Below are 17773 nucleotides of genomic sequence, written 5' to 3'. Positions count from 1 at the left end.
TCCCGCCCTGGAACAAACTCCCTCACTCTCTTCAATCCCACTCCTCCCTCCAGGTCTTTAAAACAGCTGTTCACCACCATCTCTTATCTTCCCCCATCCAAAACCTTGATATGTTCTACCCCCGATAATTCACCACAGATCCACTTTTTTTGAAATACCGACTTCTTTCTTACCTGGAAGTTCTGGCAGTGTCCATGTGTTTTATACCTCTCCCACCCCCACCCCCCCCCCCCCCGCCTTCCCATGCCTCCTCCCCCCAAACCCCCTCCCTCCCACAGATCTTCCGTTGTCCCTGTTCTCTGCTGCTGTACTTGTGTGCTTCCCTCTCTCTCCCCATCTTGTCTCCCGCTCCTTTTATTGTATGTTTTGTGTGTCCGTTTTTTTTTTGTGATTGATGTTAGCTCTTACACGAGCCTCGATACAAAAAAACAAAAAAACAAACAAAAAAAACACCGAAGTCACTTAAGCACTCCATTCAAAACCATTTATAGGGAACGGACGGCTTGGCAAGCGCTAGCTAGCTGCTTGGTAACTGAAACACCCCATCACATCTGGACCGCATACAGTACATACTGCCGAAGTAGGACTTCTACACCAATTAATTAATCCAAACTAATTAATACTATCTGGTTGGATAAATTCCCCTGGAGTTAATTGCAGTTCGTGCAGGAAAATCACAGAAAGTTTGTATAAAATATTCGACACCATTTTTATCTCTCTGCACAAATGGAAAATGTATTCTTGAGCTGGGAACTGTGGAACTGAAAAACTGTGCTCAGCAAATTATTTTCTGGTAATGCATATGCCTTTACAAGTGAAATCTGATGTACATACATCATGCTTTGAATTCAAAGCTAAAGGAACACTGCAGTGAAATTATTGTCAAATGTTGTAAAAGAAACAAGTCAGGAGACGACGATGGTACACGAGCGAGCGGTATTCAATGACAAAGGACGGACTATAACCGAAACAGGCCCGGACTGGAGGGTCGGGGGCCCACGTAGCAGGTGTCGGCCCCCGACATGCGGTGTACATGCCTATTTACAAAGGGCCCCAATGCGCTGCGTTATGAGGTTAGTTAGCTACACAATACCGAAAATTCGGTTTGATTCCGACAACTTTGAAAATTTGACCTTTGTGACCTTCAAAGGTCAAAGATTCTGAAATTTGTTGGAAAACTTGTATTTCATGATGTATGTGATAATATAAGATCATGTATGACATTTCACCCTATCAGGAAGCGAACAATGTAATAAAACCATCAAAAATCGACTTTTCTAAATTTCGTGACCTTGTGACCTTGACCTTGGGGAGAAAATGAAAAATCGAGCTCCGTGGGGCTAGACACATGACATTGGACTAACCAAATACCGAAACCTCTGTCAGATTCCACCAAACCCCTCGGAGAAGATGTAGCTTGAACTCGATTACCCCCTAAAAAGACATCTTTTTCGGGCATCGCTCCGCCCACAATGGGCGCAATACGCCCACTCTAGGCAGGGCACAACTAGATCATGATATCAACCTCCCACCCAAGTTTCATCAAGATCGGATGATATCATCGGGAAGTTATGCTGCGGACAGACAGACAAACAGACACACACCCATGACGAATATAGTGGTCACTCTGTTTGATAACTCGTGAACCACCTTTATCTGTCAATATTGTTGAAATGAAGATCAAATAGCTGTATGTTGAAATATGTTGAAAAAGTCAAAACTTTACATGGGGTGTACTTACTTTTTCACGTGACTGTATAGTTATCTCAAAAAGTTATGAATTTGTATGAAACTTGGTGGACGAGTTGGTTAGGCGACAAGAACAAGCAGATTAGATTTTAGTTCAGGTCTGAATCCAGATCTGGCCTATCAGTGGGATACAAAACAAACGATTCAGCCTGGCGGAGGTATGCGCTTTACCGAGTGCCGTTCTCGTTACCTTTCTTACTCTAAGCAGCCTTGGAAAAAAAGTCATGATAAGCTAAATTACACCTTCACACAAAATCCCTGGGGGAGGGGGCAAATTAAGTTGATATCATCGGGTCGAATTAATTTGTGGTTATAATAGAAACAAGTCGTGGCTGTTTAAAAATATAACAATTACATTATATGTTGGACAGAACTGACTGAATAGTTTGTTATAACAGTAATTTCTATTTCCGGTAATTTCCGGCCCCACAAACCACCCCAATAAACTATTTATACACCTTAACATGATGTTCGTCCAAAGCCGAAAACCTACTTGGGGAGGGTATGGGAGGAATTAAGTCACTACAACCACCGTCATGTGACCCCTTGCCCTCATAGCAAGTTTGGTTGAGATTGTACGAGTAACGACCAAAAGCATCGCGGTCAGACACCAAATTGCATATTTTTGTATGATGATGAAAGGAACACTTATTGATAGTTATTGTCGTTGTCAAGATTTTTGAATTAATAATTGTGTTGTTGACTCAGAAAACTTTTATTTCGGCCACAAAATATTTAACCGACCCAAAAAACAAGGGACAGTATTGACCTTTAAACCCAATTTGAAATGGATTATTAATTTTATTGCAATTATGTATTCTCCAGGGCAGGAGACAGTTTTACATCAATAATTTATGTACAAACATGATATAAACGACATACAGCATAATTTCACAAACTTACCATCAACGTGGGTAACTACATAACGTCTCCCCTCTCAGATTCAATACAGTACGAGAGATGGAGGTGATGGGGAGGGAGGGGAGAGAAGAGAGAGAGGCATAAGCTGCCAGTTTGATTTGCTTGAACTTATTACAAAACCATTAGGGTTCCATTAGCTGAGAAAAAGCTTCAAGGAATGTTGTCTCAAAGCAATCATCGGAAAAACGCAGGGCTCGTCGCCTTGCCCTCCGCCGCAGAGACATACGCTCTGCCCGAGTCAGATTGAAAATCCGTGCAAGTGCCGAAGCAAAACTTTGCTCATCAGACGCTAAGAATCCTGTGGGTCCTCGACTGATGCTGGTCCTCATCTTGCGAGGGCCTTGAACATGTGTGGATTCGCCGAGTCCAAAACCATCGGTGCTTTTAAACATACTGCCACCGGTATTCTCTCTTTGTTTGAATCCCTCCTGTCTGATTAAATCTGCTTCATGCACAACACTTGTGATTTGGCCCTGTGAACATCTCTCACCATGTATACTACCTTCACTCATTTCATTCTCCTCTTCATCAACATCATCATCATCATCATCTGAGAGAACGATGTCCAGCCTGGGTCCCCCAGAGTTGTGTGCGAGAACAATCGCACCTGCTGCCATGCACTCCACCACACCTGCGGAAAAAAAAATAGTTATGATAGTTGTACAGCCTGTATTAAAGTGCCATCTGCTGATCTCCTAAGAACAGAGCAGGTACTCAGAAACATAGGAAAGGCATTCCCAGTGGATGTGACAAATGAACATGGCACAGCCCCGAGAATTGCAAGTAAAACAAGAAATAGCAATCAGAGATTGCAGACCCTCGCCAGGACGTGTTTTTTAAGGCTTTTGTGTTGAAACAAATATGGCGGCCGAAAACGTGACCAATGACGTCATCGTTATTTTTGTTCTCCACCAATTTATCCCAAGATGATGCTCAAGAAATTTCACCTTGATTGGATGGACGTTTTGTACTTGTCGAATTATGACGTCATAATAAAGGCACCTATGACATCATCATTAACATATTTTATTCCCCATGGAGAGTTCTTTACAATGAGCCATATCTCAATTTATTCTATGCAGCGCTTTCAGAGATATAGAGGTGCAAAGTTTTTCGGTTTTTCCAAGATGTCGGCCATACCACGTGACGTATGACATCATATTTATAATTTAAAAATTCTACAGGAGGAGTTGCACCTATGGTGAAAATTTCCTGTCAATCGACCATCGGTTGCATAGGAAATCATATTTATTCTGTGCGGACAAACAAACAGACAAACGGACTTAGATGCAACACCCTCTTCTCTGGCTAGGGTAAACATTCTCAACTAGAACAGCACTTTTGCACAGCACTCATTCTCAACTCCCTTCGAATACTACATAATTTGTTCATTGCAATAGTTTTGAAGAATTACTCTACAAACTAGAACGGCACTCAGTAGAGAGCACAACTCTGCCTGGTTGGCCATATCACTCAATGGTGAAGAATCACTTAAAAATTGTACTCGTTGGATCCGGATCTTCACCGAAATTGAATCGATTCTTCCTTGTCACACACAACCTGTACAACAAGTTTCGTCCAAATCCATCCATAACTTTTTGAGATATCCTGCTATGTATCGTTTTTGGCCCCATCTCCCAATGGTGAAGAATCACGTAAAAACTTAAATTTTTCTCATATCCGAATCCATATTCAGATTTTCACCAAAATCGAATCGAATCGTCCTTGTCGCATATGCTACATCTCTGCCAAATTTCGTCCGAATCCGACCACAACTTTTGGAGATATTTTGTTCACAAACGGGCAGACACGGGTGAAAACATAACCTCCATCCACCTTTGGTAGCGGAGGTAATTAAATGCTTTAAAAATGAAATAAACTATTTTAGGTATGATAGTCTAACTCTAACATACATTTATCAACATTAAATAACACCAATTGAAAATAAATTTTGAGTTTACTTTCCCTTTATGGTAAACTGCAGCAGAATTTGTCCAGAGGATTAAGAAGCAGGAATTTGAAACCAAGCTAAGATACCATACTCAATCACCTCCTCTTTCAAAAAGGTACCAAAGATCCTGTACATTCACAAGCAAGTGTGAGAAGATGGAACTTTGAAAGATTGTGTACTCTATGAGGCCAAATCAAATGATTCCAGCAGAAGCAGAACATATTGTTATGAATTTTGGGGTAGTAATATATAGATTCAGGTAGATCTGCAGAGGTAGGCGTTTCGATAATCGTGGGTAGGAAGAACCACTTCGATGTACATAAGTCTGGGACCTGTTTAGCCCGAATGTCGGATTAAGTGTATATTCATCCCCGTTACGAGGAATGGGGCGTGTTAACTTGTGTAGGGATTATGCCAATTCCCCTGTTCGTGAGACCTTGTGATCTATCCTTTGTCCCTTATGGCACTGCACATAAACACGAGTGAGGAACCCCATCATTAAAAGCACCACACATACTAATTAAATCCCCCCCAACAATAAAACTCACCGGAAGCCAGTTCTGAGCACTGCCGATGAAACCACGGCCAGCTACAGCACCAACTTGTATAGCAACACACATAGCACAGGCAGGCCGAAGAACGCCCCGGAGACTTGTGATTGGCCAGGGCGGACCAAGAAGCGACTCGCTATTGGGCGGGAGTTTACCAATGGGAAGAACGGAGTAAGGAAGGACTTGTGATTGGCCAGGGGTGGGGCAAGAAGCTTCCCGTGGATTGGTGAAGAGAAAGGCGCGACGGGGCATCACGCTGATTGGCAGGGCACGCCGATGACGAAAAAGGGCGAACTGCGTGTGATTGGTGGAGAGCTGGACAATGTAGCGTTGACCTGCGCTGATTGGAGGAGGACAGAGGACGGGTGAGCGGGACATTAAGAGAAGGCGATGACGGACATTTCTCTCTCTCTTCTTCCCTTGGGTCTGACCGACATCCCCCTCTTCTCTTCTGGCCCCTTATCGTGATGGTGGTGATAGTGGACGGTTGTGCTTGCTCGCTGCACAGGGAGGCTTCAACATAGACGCCGCGTCCCAAGACTTTGCTGGTGTTCGTAGAAAGGCGGAGCACCAAGAACAAAGAACCGCGGTTTCCGTGCCACGTTCGTGAGGAAGGGCACGGCTGGGGGGCTGCACGCTCGTTCGCCTCGCGCGGGAGGCCTTCATCGGGGCCGAACAAACAAGGGCGAGTCGAGGCCTTCTTGGCGCCAAGGCGTTTTGGCGCGCACAGAGCCGCGTCCAGACTGTGCACACAGGGCCGATGCCATTCCTGACGAGACCCTGAGCTAGTTGAGCCAAGTGCAATAAATCACACATACACCCATTCCTTTCCATTTATTTTCCCTTCGTCCGTGTTATAAGTCTGGTGTTGGAGCGCTCCATTTAGGTTTTAGTTTCATCGTCGTGTTTTCCTTGTTCTCGGGTGCCGTTTAATGAACCTGTTTATTAGTCCCCTACCGGTGTGCACCAGAGGGGACTATAGGTTTGCACTCCATCCCTCCGTCCATCACGCAAAGAATAGTTTTCCGTACTTTTTTCCTAAACCCTTATTGCTAATGATTTCAAACTTTGCACATGGTTTCCTCATGATAAGCTACAGATCAAGTTCGAATTTCACGACGTTTCGATCATTTTTGACAAAGTTATGGCACTTTGAACTTTGAGCATTCTGATAATTCTGATGATCCTTAACTCAGTGCCATTTTAAGTTTTAATTTCCTTTAAAAACCAATTTCTCTGCAATAATTGGACCGATTGAGATCAAATTTTCACCATAGGAGGGACTCGGGCTGTAGAATATTTTAGTGGTAATTATGACGTCACAGGTCACGTGGTTCAGACGCCATATTGTTTTTCGTGAAAACACGAAAACCCCTTTTTCTCTGCAACGGCTGAACAGATCGAGGCCAAACTTTTCAGGCAGAATCGCATACCCATGACAAACAAAAAAGTCAACGAGCATGACGTCATGCGTCACGTGGTTTCAGAGTTATGACGTTTTTAAGCATGAACCTTTAAAACCGAGCTCCTCCCTCATTTTTGATCCAATCGAGGGGAAACTTCAAAGATCTGTTCAGCATGTCAATCTACTAAAATGTCCTTTTGGAATTTGCGATAGGGCGCGTGGTTTGGCAGAAATCGTTAATTAAACGAAAAAAAAAATTTTTTAAGGATATCTCTTGTTTATTCTAGAGTTCTTCTCAAGCCGCACCGCGCGCCCTCAGCCTCATCTCGCGAACGTCAACAGCGCGACACAGCGCACGCTTTCGGGAGGGGTGGAGCCAAGCCGAGCAACATATATATATATACACATCGATCATTGATCGTGAACTGGAAAATATAATAAATTACTGATATTTAGCGACTCGAAAGGTTCTTTATCAACAACTTATTTTCTCGTGCTTCTGCTGACCTGTCTGCAAGGTGTATAAATCGAAGTCCCGAGTGCAAATCACAGGTGAGCCCGTCCTGAGGTAATTAACGATTGGGAACGATTCAGAACCTGTGGATAAATCACCCTTGGTAATTTCCCCAACAGTTTTCAGGACGACAGACTGCCGGTAGGGGACATTATTGCAGCGCAATACGCAGAATGCTTGTTTTTGTACATTTTAAATCCGCCTCGGTTTGAGTTACTTTTTGCAGGTTGAAGACTGCCAGCGGGATCCGTGAGGTAAGTGATTTTCAGCATCCTCATCCTCCTTACCCCCCTCCCTCCCCGCGTGCATTAACTCTGCCATATTTGATGAAAGCCCGGAGTTAAAGCTTGCTCGGCTAATCTCTTTCCTGGTAAAGATTTTAATTGCCAGGAACGCAACAATATCATGAAAATATGACCGCAGACGCAAGTGCAAATGATGAAATAATTTATGACCCAGACAATGACCGAGTTACAAAATTATAAAAAGTATGAACAAGAGCTCAAGGCAATATAAGGGCTGGCAGGATACCCAAGAGGTATGCAGACATATGTCTGATCTGTCTAGCCTGGGTTCGAATCTCGGACCAGATAAAAATTATTAACCTGGTGTTTGACATGTAGGGTGAGGAATTAATGTCCTCGAATGGACGTTAAACTGAGACTCCCCCCAACTAGCATTAGCTGGTGGATGTTAAAGATCCCATGGTCTCCTCAGTGAAGAGTAGGTGAAGCATCACCGGCACCCGAAACAAATTACAAATTCCTGCTATAACTGACTGGAGTGCCATCAACGGCATCACCCAAACCCCCCCAACCCCCCCACCCCAACAAAATGATGCTACCCACAGCCATGCACTGCATATGAAAGAAGAAGAAGAAGGGCGATATAAGTACCGATGCCAAAATGTTCATTCCACATGGTGTGAAGTCCAACAGAAGCACCAGCAAGTAGTTGACGTAGCGTGGAGAAGTCCACGTTGACCTGGAAATCTACATGGTTGGTGAGGTCAAGCGAGACAACAAGCGCACGTAAGGATCCCAACCGCTTCTCATCCTCTGGGCCTCGGCACCCACCGATCAGCACAAGCTGCAAGACAAAAATGTCACAGTGCCAGGCTCGAACGAAACATCAGAGAGCGAAAGATGCATGATTGAAATTGCTGACACTGGATGTTTCTCAAAGCCATACACATATTGCGCACATGTTGAGGCAAGGGAAAAAAGCGAAATAACAACCAAAGAGGTACCAATTTAGTGGTGGGGAACTGGAAGATGTGAAAGACAGACAGACCATCAACCATCATGCTGAAGTAGTCCAAACAACCACTGAATGGTTTTATATAAAAGGTGGCAATGAGCTGCCACATTGATCAGGCATGTCAGTGGGAATTAAGGGAGATATAATATATATATACATTTTAAGAGCCGATATCTCATGCCGATATCTCATATTTCTCATGCCGATATCTCATATCTCATGTTTCTCATGCCGATATCTCATTTTGGCTCATGTCAAAACCATCTTAATTATATATATATATATATATATATATATATATATATATATATATATATATATATATATATATATATATATATATATATATATATATACATACATATATACATACATATATACATACACATATATACATACATATATACATATATACATACATATATACATATATACATACATATATACATATATACATACATATATACATACATATATACATATATACATACATATATACATATATACATACATATATACATATATACATACATATATACATATATACATACATATATACATATATACATACATATATACATACATATATACATATATACATACATATATACATACATATATACATATATACATACATATATACATATATACATACATATATACATATATACATACATATATACATATATACATACATATATACATATATACATACATATATACATATATACATACATATATACATACATATATATATATATACATACATATATACATACATATATACATACATATATACATACATATATATATATATATGTATATATATATATATATATATATATATATACATATATATATATATATATATATATACATATATATATATATATATATATATGTATATATATTGTTACAGATCGCGGTTATGATGTTATAGACCGAGCGGTGGTTTAAAACCGCGACCTAACAAAAACTCACCCGATTCACCCAGACTTTGGCCGGATCGCACCGTAGCTGCCCAATGGGGAAAAGACAAAGGCGACGAATGCAAAGAGGAAAAAGAAGGCCAAGACGAAAGACAAAAGGTTTGAAATATTACTACTGAATTTATTTACTATTTACACACAAGCAACAAAAAGCAATTCAGTTTATTTACAAGTACAAGACGCAGATGACACAGTGCAAATTTAGCTTATCTACAGACTTAACTAACCCAGGACAGCACAAACAGAACACTGACTCACGCGGGGAATTGATGATAGGAATGGCAGAAGGTGGATGGCTGGAGGGAGAGGGAGAGGTCCAAGGGGGGGTCCCGCAGCACAACCGGCGCGTTCAGCAGCCGCCGTTCCTCTTTGGCCCTGCTCCAAACCGCCGTTCAGGCCCCCTTTGGCGGTTGGGTGGTCTTGCGGCTGTGGCCTCTGTCCGCTACGTTCTCAGGACTTGTCTGGTCCAAACCCTCAACTCTTCCTTGCTTCTTTCACTCCTCACCACCGACTCCTCACCGCAACCAACAACCTTGCAACCAACTCCTCAACCAACTCTTCTCCCTCAACAACCCTTCTCTCTCTTTTGCGACCGACTCAGTCCAACCCAGAGTGCATCTCTCTCTACTCACTTCCGGTTGCGCTTTTTATAGCGCCCCCAGCGATCACGCCCCCGGCGCTTTGGACACGCCCATCGGGGGTGCTCACCTCGGCCCTGGTTGGTCGCGCGACCCTCGGGCTCCGCCCTGGATGACGACGGGCGGGCGCGCCCCTCCTCCCCTCTGACGAGGTGCGACACGCCTTTCTTCTCCGACTCAATGCCTCGTGGTTAATGGCGGCAATTGGATCGGAGGTAATTGGTAATCGAGGGCTCAGCAGTGACGAGAGGGGGAATGGAGGTTTTGGGAATGGGAATGAAGGGAATCTATCTCTTTCACTGGTGCAATGGAGTACTTTTAATTAATGGGAGACACAGCCTTATCCTAAAACACAGAATAAGAGATAACTATCAAAAGAAAAGATATATCGTGACCTACATGTATGTTTTTCTATGGACTAACTACGGGAACGCCCTTTGACCTTTATACAACCACAACGGAGGGAGGAGGGGTGATATTTTACAACAACCTTTTACAACAACCTTTTACAACATTTTACCACCACCACAAAATAAAATAAAAACACATTCTCATATTCACAACACTGCACCCTCCTCCCCTTAGGCACGTCCCGGGCCTATTACTTTTACCTTAGTGTGGCATGTAGGTGTAGTTCCCTCTACTTTTAGCCTGACCCTGAGTGCGACAGTTTTAAAACATAAATAAATGTGTCCCGCTGCTCCATTGCACCCTGCCTAACAGACTTACGCCCACAGTTAACCGAATTGCGGAATGGTCTTCAAACTACACACTGACGGTGGGAAGCATTATTTACAATTGACGCTATTTTTATTTACAAAACTAACCCAGGACCTGTAATTGTTCTTTCTGGGGGGAGACAGTCTGCTCTGCATCGACGCACCATGAAAAGCACCCAAAAACGCACCAATATACACCCAAGCACCAAGCGTCCTCCTTCCGGCTCGGTTAGCCGCCATTGACCACGCGCTCCACGGGGTAACCCCCGCACCCAATGAGAAGCCATGGGCCGATGCCATCTGGGGCGGCGCTAACGAGCCGAGGGCGTGTCACTCCCCGCCGGATATACGCGGCCCCGCGCCGGACGTGACGTGAGATGCGCCCCGAGCTTGGAAGGACAAGACGCCACCCTCCCGAGCGCTGAGCGACCTCCCCGGCATCTCCACCAAAGTCGCGACCCACGAGCGCTGAGCGACCTCCCCGCATCTGCTGGACACCACCGTACGTGATTCTGTCCCGGAGCCAGGTGCACCTGAGCCATCGACTGCCGCTTTCCTTGCCATCAAATCCCGTGTGAGTCAGCGTTGTCCCGTTTATCTGTGGTCTGTCTAGGGTTAATATAAGGTTGTGTCTAAGTGCCCACCTTCCTATGTTTCCCTCTTGTCCCTGTAATCTAACCTTTTCCGCCTTAATATAACCTCCTCCGGAGGTCTTGAGAACTGAACCCCTGGTGTCGTATTGTGTGATTGTAATCCAGCCGGGTGTCTTCTTTTTCTTATTGAGCCAGCATAGCGCGATTAGTCAACCCCGGGTGCAATCGGGGTAACTTGTACGGATACGGCGGCCATCCCGCTCGGCCCACCATACCATCAAAATACCACTCCTGACACCAATTGTTACAGATACGACTTTGATGGTATGGTGGGCCGAGCGGGATGGCCGCCGTATCCGTACAAGTTACCCCGATTGCACCCGGGGTTGACTAATCGCGCTATGCTGGCTCAATAAGAAAAAGAAGACACCCGGCTGGATTACAATCACACAATACGACACCAAGGGTTCAGTTCTCAAGTATATTCGTACGGAAAAAGGTTAGATTACAGGGGCTAGAGGTATATTACAGGAAGACAGGCACTTAGACACACTCTTATATTATCCCCGGACAGACGACAGACACACGGGACAAAATGCTGACTCACACGGGGGTTGATGAAAAGGGAGGCAGGTCGCGATGGCTCAGGTGCACCTGGCTCAGGGACAGAATCACGTACGGTGGTGTCCAGAGATGCGTGAAGGTATCACAGCGCTTGTGGGTCGCGACTTTGGTCTCAAGCTGGGGAGGTCGCTCAGCGCTCGGGAGGGTGGCGTCTTTTCCTTCCAAGCTCGGGGCGCATCTCTCGTCACATCCGGCGCGGGGCCGCGTATATATCCGGCGGGGAGTGACACGCCCTCGGCTCGTTAGCGCCGCCCCAGATGGCATCGGCCCATGGCTTCTCATTGGGTGCGGGGGTTACCGGCTCCGCCCTTGACGAGGGGCCGACAGGGAGCCCCTTCGTGGTAACCCCGTGGAGCGCGTGGTCAATGGTGGCTAACCGAGCCGGAAGGAGGACGCCCACTCCCCATGCCGTCACCGCGCCGCCCCCCTCTTTTGTTGTTGTTGTTGTAGTTGGCGCTTCTTCATGGGGAAGAGATGCGGAGAGGTATGGGGAGGTCCTAAACTTCCTAACAGGTGCCATATAATCACATTCTGGTGCAACGAAGAGTCATAATTAATGGAAACAAGTCCTTAACTGACATAGATTAAGAATAACTAGGAAGATGTCCGAAAGTTGTCTACGTGTGGTGCGGGGGGACCTGGGCACGACATTTAATGGGGGGATGAAGGGGAAGATCGGCTCTAATGGGTGTTGTTTACAGACAATGGGACTAGGGAATGGGGTAAGGGAGAGTTGGGGAGTATCGGAGAAAATAGGGGGAATATTTACAAGCGGATATGGAGGCCAAATTCCATATTCGCAACATTGCACCCTTCTCTACCCTCGGGGCGTCCCGACCCGATAAATTTTTACCTACTTTAGTGTGGCACGCAATGTAGTTCCCTCTACTATTAACTCTACCCTGAGTGCGACAGTTTTACAGATATTCACAAATGAGTAAATATGTCCCCCTGCGACGTTGCACCCTTCTCCTCACAGAAACACACCCACAGGATAACCGAATCCGGAAAGAATTCTCAAACTAAACATACAGCCGGTAGGGAGCATTATTTACAAGACTACGCTGCTATTTACACTACGATCCAGGACCTGTTTTTGGAGGAACACATGCAGATGTTATGCATAGAGAGAGCGCGCTTGCCAACATCGATACACCAACCCACGAGTGCTCTGTGGCCGACGGCCTTTAATAACGTGCAGAGCACCCTTTCCCGAGCATCAACAGCACCACCCCACCACCAATCGGTGCAGTCACCATTGTTCATTGGAATAAAAATAACTTCAACAACCCCTAACCCTGCAGGTGTCTCTTGCTCTTCTTGTGGTGCACTTGGTGGTGTTAACTATTAGTGGTTCACCTGTATGGCATAGGTGCCACGTTGATCCATAGGTCATCCCCGGGTGGTGCTTGGCCGCAAACGAACTGCGGTCCATTGTGGGTGGCCACAAACATTGCGGTCCATATGGTGTACCGATCCAGGCAGCGAACAGCGAAAGTGCAGGCCCACAACTGCGCAGCCAGCACCTCTCTCTCCTCTCTCTCTACCCCAAAGCCAGATCCTCGGAGGTGGGAGACAAAAGAAGCAGACAAGTGAGTAAGGTGGTAAGGGCGCAAAAGTGCACGCAATGTAAGGTAATGCACACTGGGGGCACATGGGAACCAGGTGAGACAGGTACGTTCCTATCGTACGCCCCCCCCCCACCAGGTAACCTACATGGCCCCTCCCTTACCCCTTACTGCATCCACACAACACAACACTACTCATAAACATCTACTTTACAAATCGACAAACATCCCTACTGTCTTCCCCGTTCCTCCCATAAACCAAATTCGTCTTCTCTCCCTCCTAACCAATCAAATTTGCCATTTTCAACTCTCATCAAAATTTGCCATCTCCAACTGCACATCAAAATTTGCCATTACCAATTCATCATCAGTCCCTCCTAGGGAGGGAGAGATGGAATCACCCCCAATGTCTCATCCACGTCGTGATGCGTCTCACAAATCCTCACAGCAATTCTCATTTCTGCAACACAACCAAAGAAAACACAGGTGTGGAGTCATCATCATCACCACAGGTAAGTGGCTGCGTATGGTGCGACAGGTTCTTCAATCCTAACTATTTCCTAAATGACTTTAACAACTTTACACTACCCGGGGTCTTTCTCCGGCCAAACCATTGGCCCTCTTACACTATGGGTTCTAAAACCCAATTCCCATTGGCCAAACTGTGGTGCTCTTCAATTTGGGGTCTCACTCCCCCGATTCATCTCCCGGTGCCCTCGCACAATTTCTGGGCTGCGGCGTGTACCTCTCCCAGTGGGTCTACCCACCTGCACACCTCCACCACTGCAGTTGCCTCCGAGCTTACCTGCTCCTTGCCCTAACCTAACTACCTGGGGAAGGCCCTCTGGCACTCTCCCCACTCGGTGCCCTCTCTGGCACTGGGCTACCCGGGTCCATCCTCCGGATCCTCGGGCCCCATCCACAACTCTACCGGCTCCCAGAGCCCACCTGCGGCCTCACCTGGCCGACATCCTCACAGTGGTGGAGTGCTCAACCAACTACACACACTAACAGGCTACACGCCCAGCCATTTCCACAACACTAATGCACCCATTCACAACACCATTCTGCAACCGCACCACAGATGCCAATATCCAACCACAATTTACCTGCACCCTCTACCTAACACTTACACTACCCGCCCCGGGTATCCGTGATGGGGGTCCACTCTTCCCCCATCCACACCTTCGCACCATGCACACCACTCCGTACCACTTACTCCAACTCTCTCCACACACCTGTACCTGCACACCTGTGCTCTCACACCTGGTGCCACCGGCACCCTTCTCTCCCCAAGCGCATTCGCGCTGATCCACAACACTCACTACTCATACACTGCTCCACACACCTGCCCAGTTGCACACCTGCGCAATCACACCTGTTCAATTCTCACAAACACGGCATCATCTCAGCTAACTACTCCCTTCTGAAACTTGCGCTTCCCAGTCGTCCCTTTAAACTATTGCGCTCCCTCGTCATTATCATCCATACTAATCTACCTGCGTCCCCACTACAGGTATCAGTCACTAACTAACCTTAACGTTACCTAAGGTCATCTTCTCTAGATCCCTGCACACAATATCCTAACCCACCCGGGCTAGTTTTCACTGCCATACACCCCATAAGCTATTGCTCCTTTGCCCCACACCTGTGAGGGATGGTGGATTTGCCATCCCACCACATCGGGGGTCTCTCACTACCAATTTTGCACATCAAATTTCAACAAATTAAAAATTTGCCAATCACTGCCCATCATCTGCCAATCACTACTGCCAATCCCTTGCCAATCATCAAATTTTGTTTTTCTCTAATTTTGGGGCCAAAACACTAACCTCATCACCCAGTCTACTCACTACTGCCTCTCGGTGCGCCAATTCCTGTCCAAAGCCCGGCTTCGTAAAGCCAAGCAATGGATGCTGGTTATTTTGTGCCGGCGGCTGGATGCGTCCGGCATTCGGGGCAGGGACGGGGGCTTACCCGGGCCGAGATCCCACGCACCACCTCGGCACGGAGCCATCCAATGTCCCGATCTCGACCTGCCGGCACGTCTCCACAAAAAGTGGTCGCCATGACGACCCTTTCTATCGGGCTGCCAGCTCCGCCTAGTGGAGCCTGGACGCGGCCGTTCAAAGCGAGGCCCGGCACGCACCGAGGGCCTGCTTCGGCTAAAAGTCGCTCTAACCTCTAACCCGTGTAACGTCGATGCTTCACCTGGACGCTTACACCCCGCAGCCCGTTCCTTGCTCACACATCCAGCCGTGCCCATGCTCCTCGTACCTTTCCTTACACACCCAGGTACACTCATTCCACTCACAGCCTTGGTCACACACCTGACCACCGAACACTTTGGCACACATTCGTTGGTCGCACACCTCACCAATACACCGCTTCGCGCCCCCTCCTCGGTCACCTCCTCTGTGACAATCACAGGTGTGCCCTCATTCGCACACCCAACCACGTGCCTCACCACCAATTCCAGCGTGCATTCCCACTCACGCTCTACCATTCCAGGTGTGCATCCTTCCATCCCAGGTGTACATCCTCGCTCACCTGTCACAACTAACTCACGCTCCATGGCACTCTCACTACTTTCACCTCCATTCCTGACAGCACACTCACCCTTACTCTTGACAGCGCACTCTTTCCTCATGCACCTGTCCGTTACACACCTTTCTCGCGCACACTCTTGCGCACACTCTCCCGTCACCCCCTCTGTAACACTCACCACAGGTGTGCATTCTTCCTTGCCTTTGACAGCGCACTCTTTCCTCATGCACCTGTCCGTCACACACCTTTCTCGCGCACACTCTCCCGTTACACCCTCTGTAACACTCACCACAGGTGGACACTCTTCCTTACTTCTGACAGCGCACTCTTTCCTCATGCACCTGTCCGTCACACACCTTTCTCGCGCACACTCTCCCGTCACACCCTCTGTAACACTCACCACACCACGCTTCCATGTGCTCCCTCGCACACGCGCTACGACCGACTCACTCTCGCCAGCACCCTCACTCCTTGGCACGCACTTTTTCCTCACACACCCCAGAGTCGGACTTTCTCGCACACCTCCTCTTTCGCACACCAGACCTGTCGCACACTTCACCAGTGGCCTCTCACGAACACCCGGGTCCATCTCGACCCCCAAGCTTCTTAAATCCCCTGGCGCATCATACGCACGACCATATTGGTCACCACTTACACCGGGTCCTCTTCCTCTTCGCTTCTCCTCCATCACCTGCGAATCCCTCATCCGGTTAATGAGCACATCATCACGATCCAAACACAGACTTTGGACCAATTCTTTTATCTCCTCTTTTATCTCTTTGTTATCCCCTCTCCGTCGCTTCTTAATTTCGCTCACCCCTTCTTCCACTTCCTCTAATTTTTGCTTCATCTCCTTCATCTCTTCGTGCGCCCCTTTAAGTTCTTCCTCTAACTCCACTTTATTTTTTTCTATGTGCTCCCGCACCTCCCGCTCTTTAACCTCCATTACCTCTACCACCTTGTCCATTTTCCTCGTCAGGTCCTCATGTACCGTCTGGCACTCTTTTTTAATTACCCCTACGTCCTTTTTCATCTCCTTCTGTGTCGATTTTAAACCCTCTATTACCGCTGTGTTCTTCTTTACCTGGTCCCCCAGCTCCTTTTGTCCCACTGTCAGTTGTTCTACTCCCAGCGTCAACTCCTCTATACCACCTTGCAATTTTACAGTCCCCTTTCTCACCTCTTTCTCCATGCGCTCCTTACAGTGCCTCACCTCCTCGCGCACTCCTCCGACCTCCTCACTCACTCCTCTTCTGATCTCCTCTCCCATCACTTGCATCTCCTGCCCAGATGCCACCCTCATCTGCTCCATTTCCTCCCTGTGAGCATCCAGTTTGGTTTCTACCCCCATTCTGACCCCCTCTATCTGCTGCTCCATTTGTTTAACTTCCCTTTCCGCTTGGTCCCTCATGTCCCTCAATTTGCCTTCCATACTGTTTTCTAACCCCTCTAACCCATTTTTCACTCCCTCTATTTGATTCTCTTGAGCGGCCATTCTGTTTTCTACCCCCGTTAACCCATTCTTTACTTCTTTTATCCCGTTGTCTAACCCCTCAAATTTCTTTTCTAATCCCTCACCGGTACCCCTCATTTGGCCCTCCAATCGCTCACCCTGAGCATCCATCCGGTTCCCCATTACCCCCATTTGGTCCTCCAATCGCTCACCCTGAGCATCCATCCGGTTCCCCATTACCCCCATTTGGTCCTCCAATCGCTCACCCTGAGCATCCATCCGGCCCTCCAA

At 46.8% G+C, this 17773-nt stretch overlaps 1 protein-coding gene across 2 annotated transcripts in view; it reads right to left on the bottom strand.

Annotated features, from left to right (window-relative positions):
* Positions 1 to 2513: 2513 nt before the first annotated feature.
* Positions 2514 to 17773, bottom strand: part of ALG11 (ALG11 alpha-1,2-mannosyltransferase) — a 49762-nt gene continuing 34502 nt past the window's right edge. For both annotated transcript variants that reach the window (XM_078768223.1, XM_078768224.1), the window contains exons 4-5: positions 7988 to 8180; positions 2514 to 3301 (exon numbers count right to left, since the gene is read on the bottom strand). In XM_078768223.1, coding sequence (XP_078624349.1) covers positions 2793 to 3301; positions 7988 to 8180 — 702 coding nt within the window. In that variant the 3' untranslated portion in view covers positions 2514 to 2792. The remainder of the gene's footprint in view (positions 3302 to 7987; positions 8181 to 17773) is intronic.

This window comes from Myxine glutinosa, chromosome 14 (genome assembly GCF_964187855.1).
Source record: "Myxine glutinosa chromosome 14, kmMyxGlut1.1, whole genome shotgun sequence".
NCBI lineage: Eukaryota > Metazoa > Chordata > Myxini > Myxiniformes > Myxinidae > Myxine > Myxine glutinosa.
This window is presented reverse-complemented; position numbering and strand designations above follow the sequence as displayed.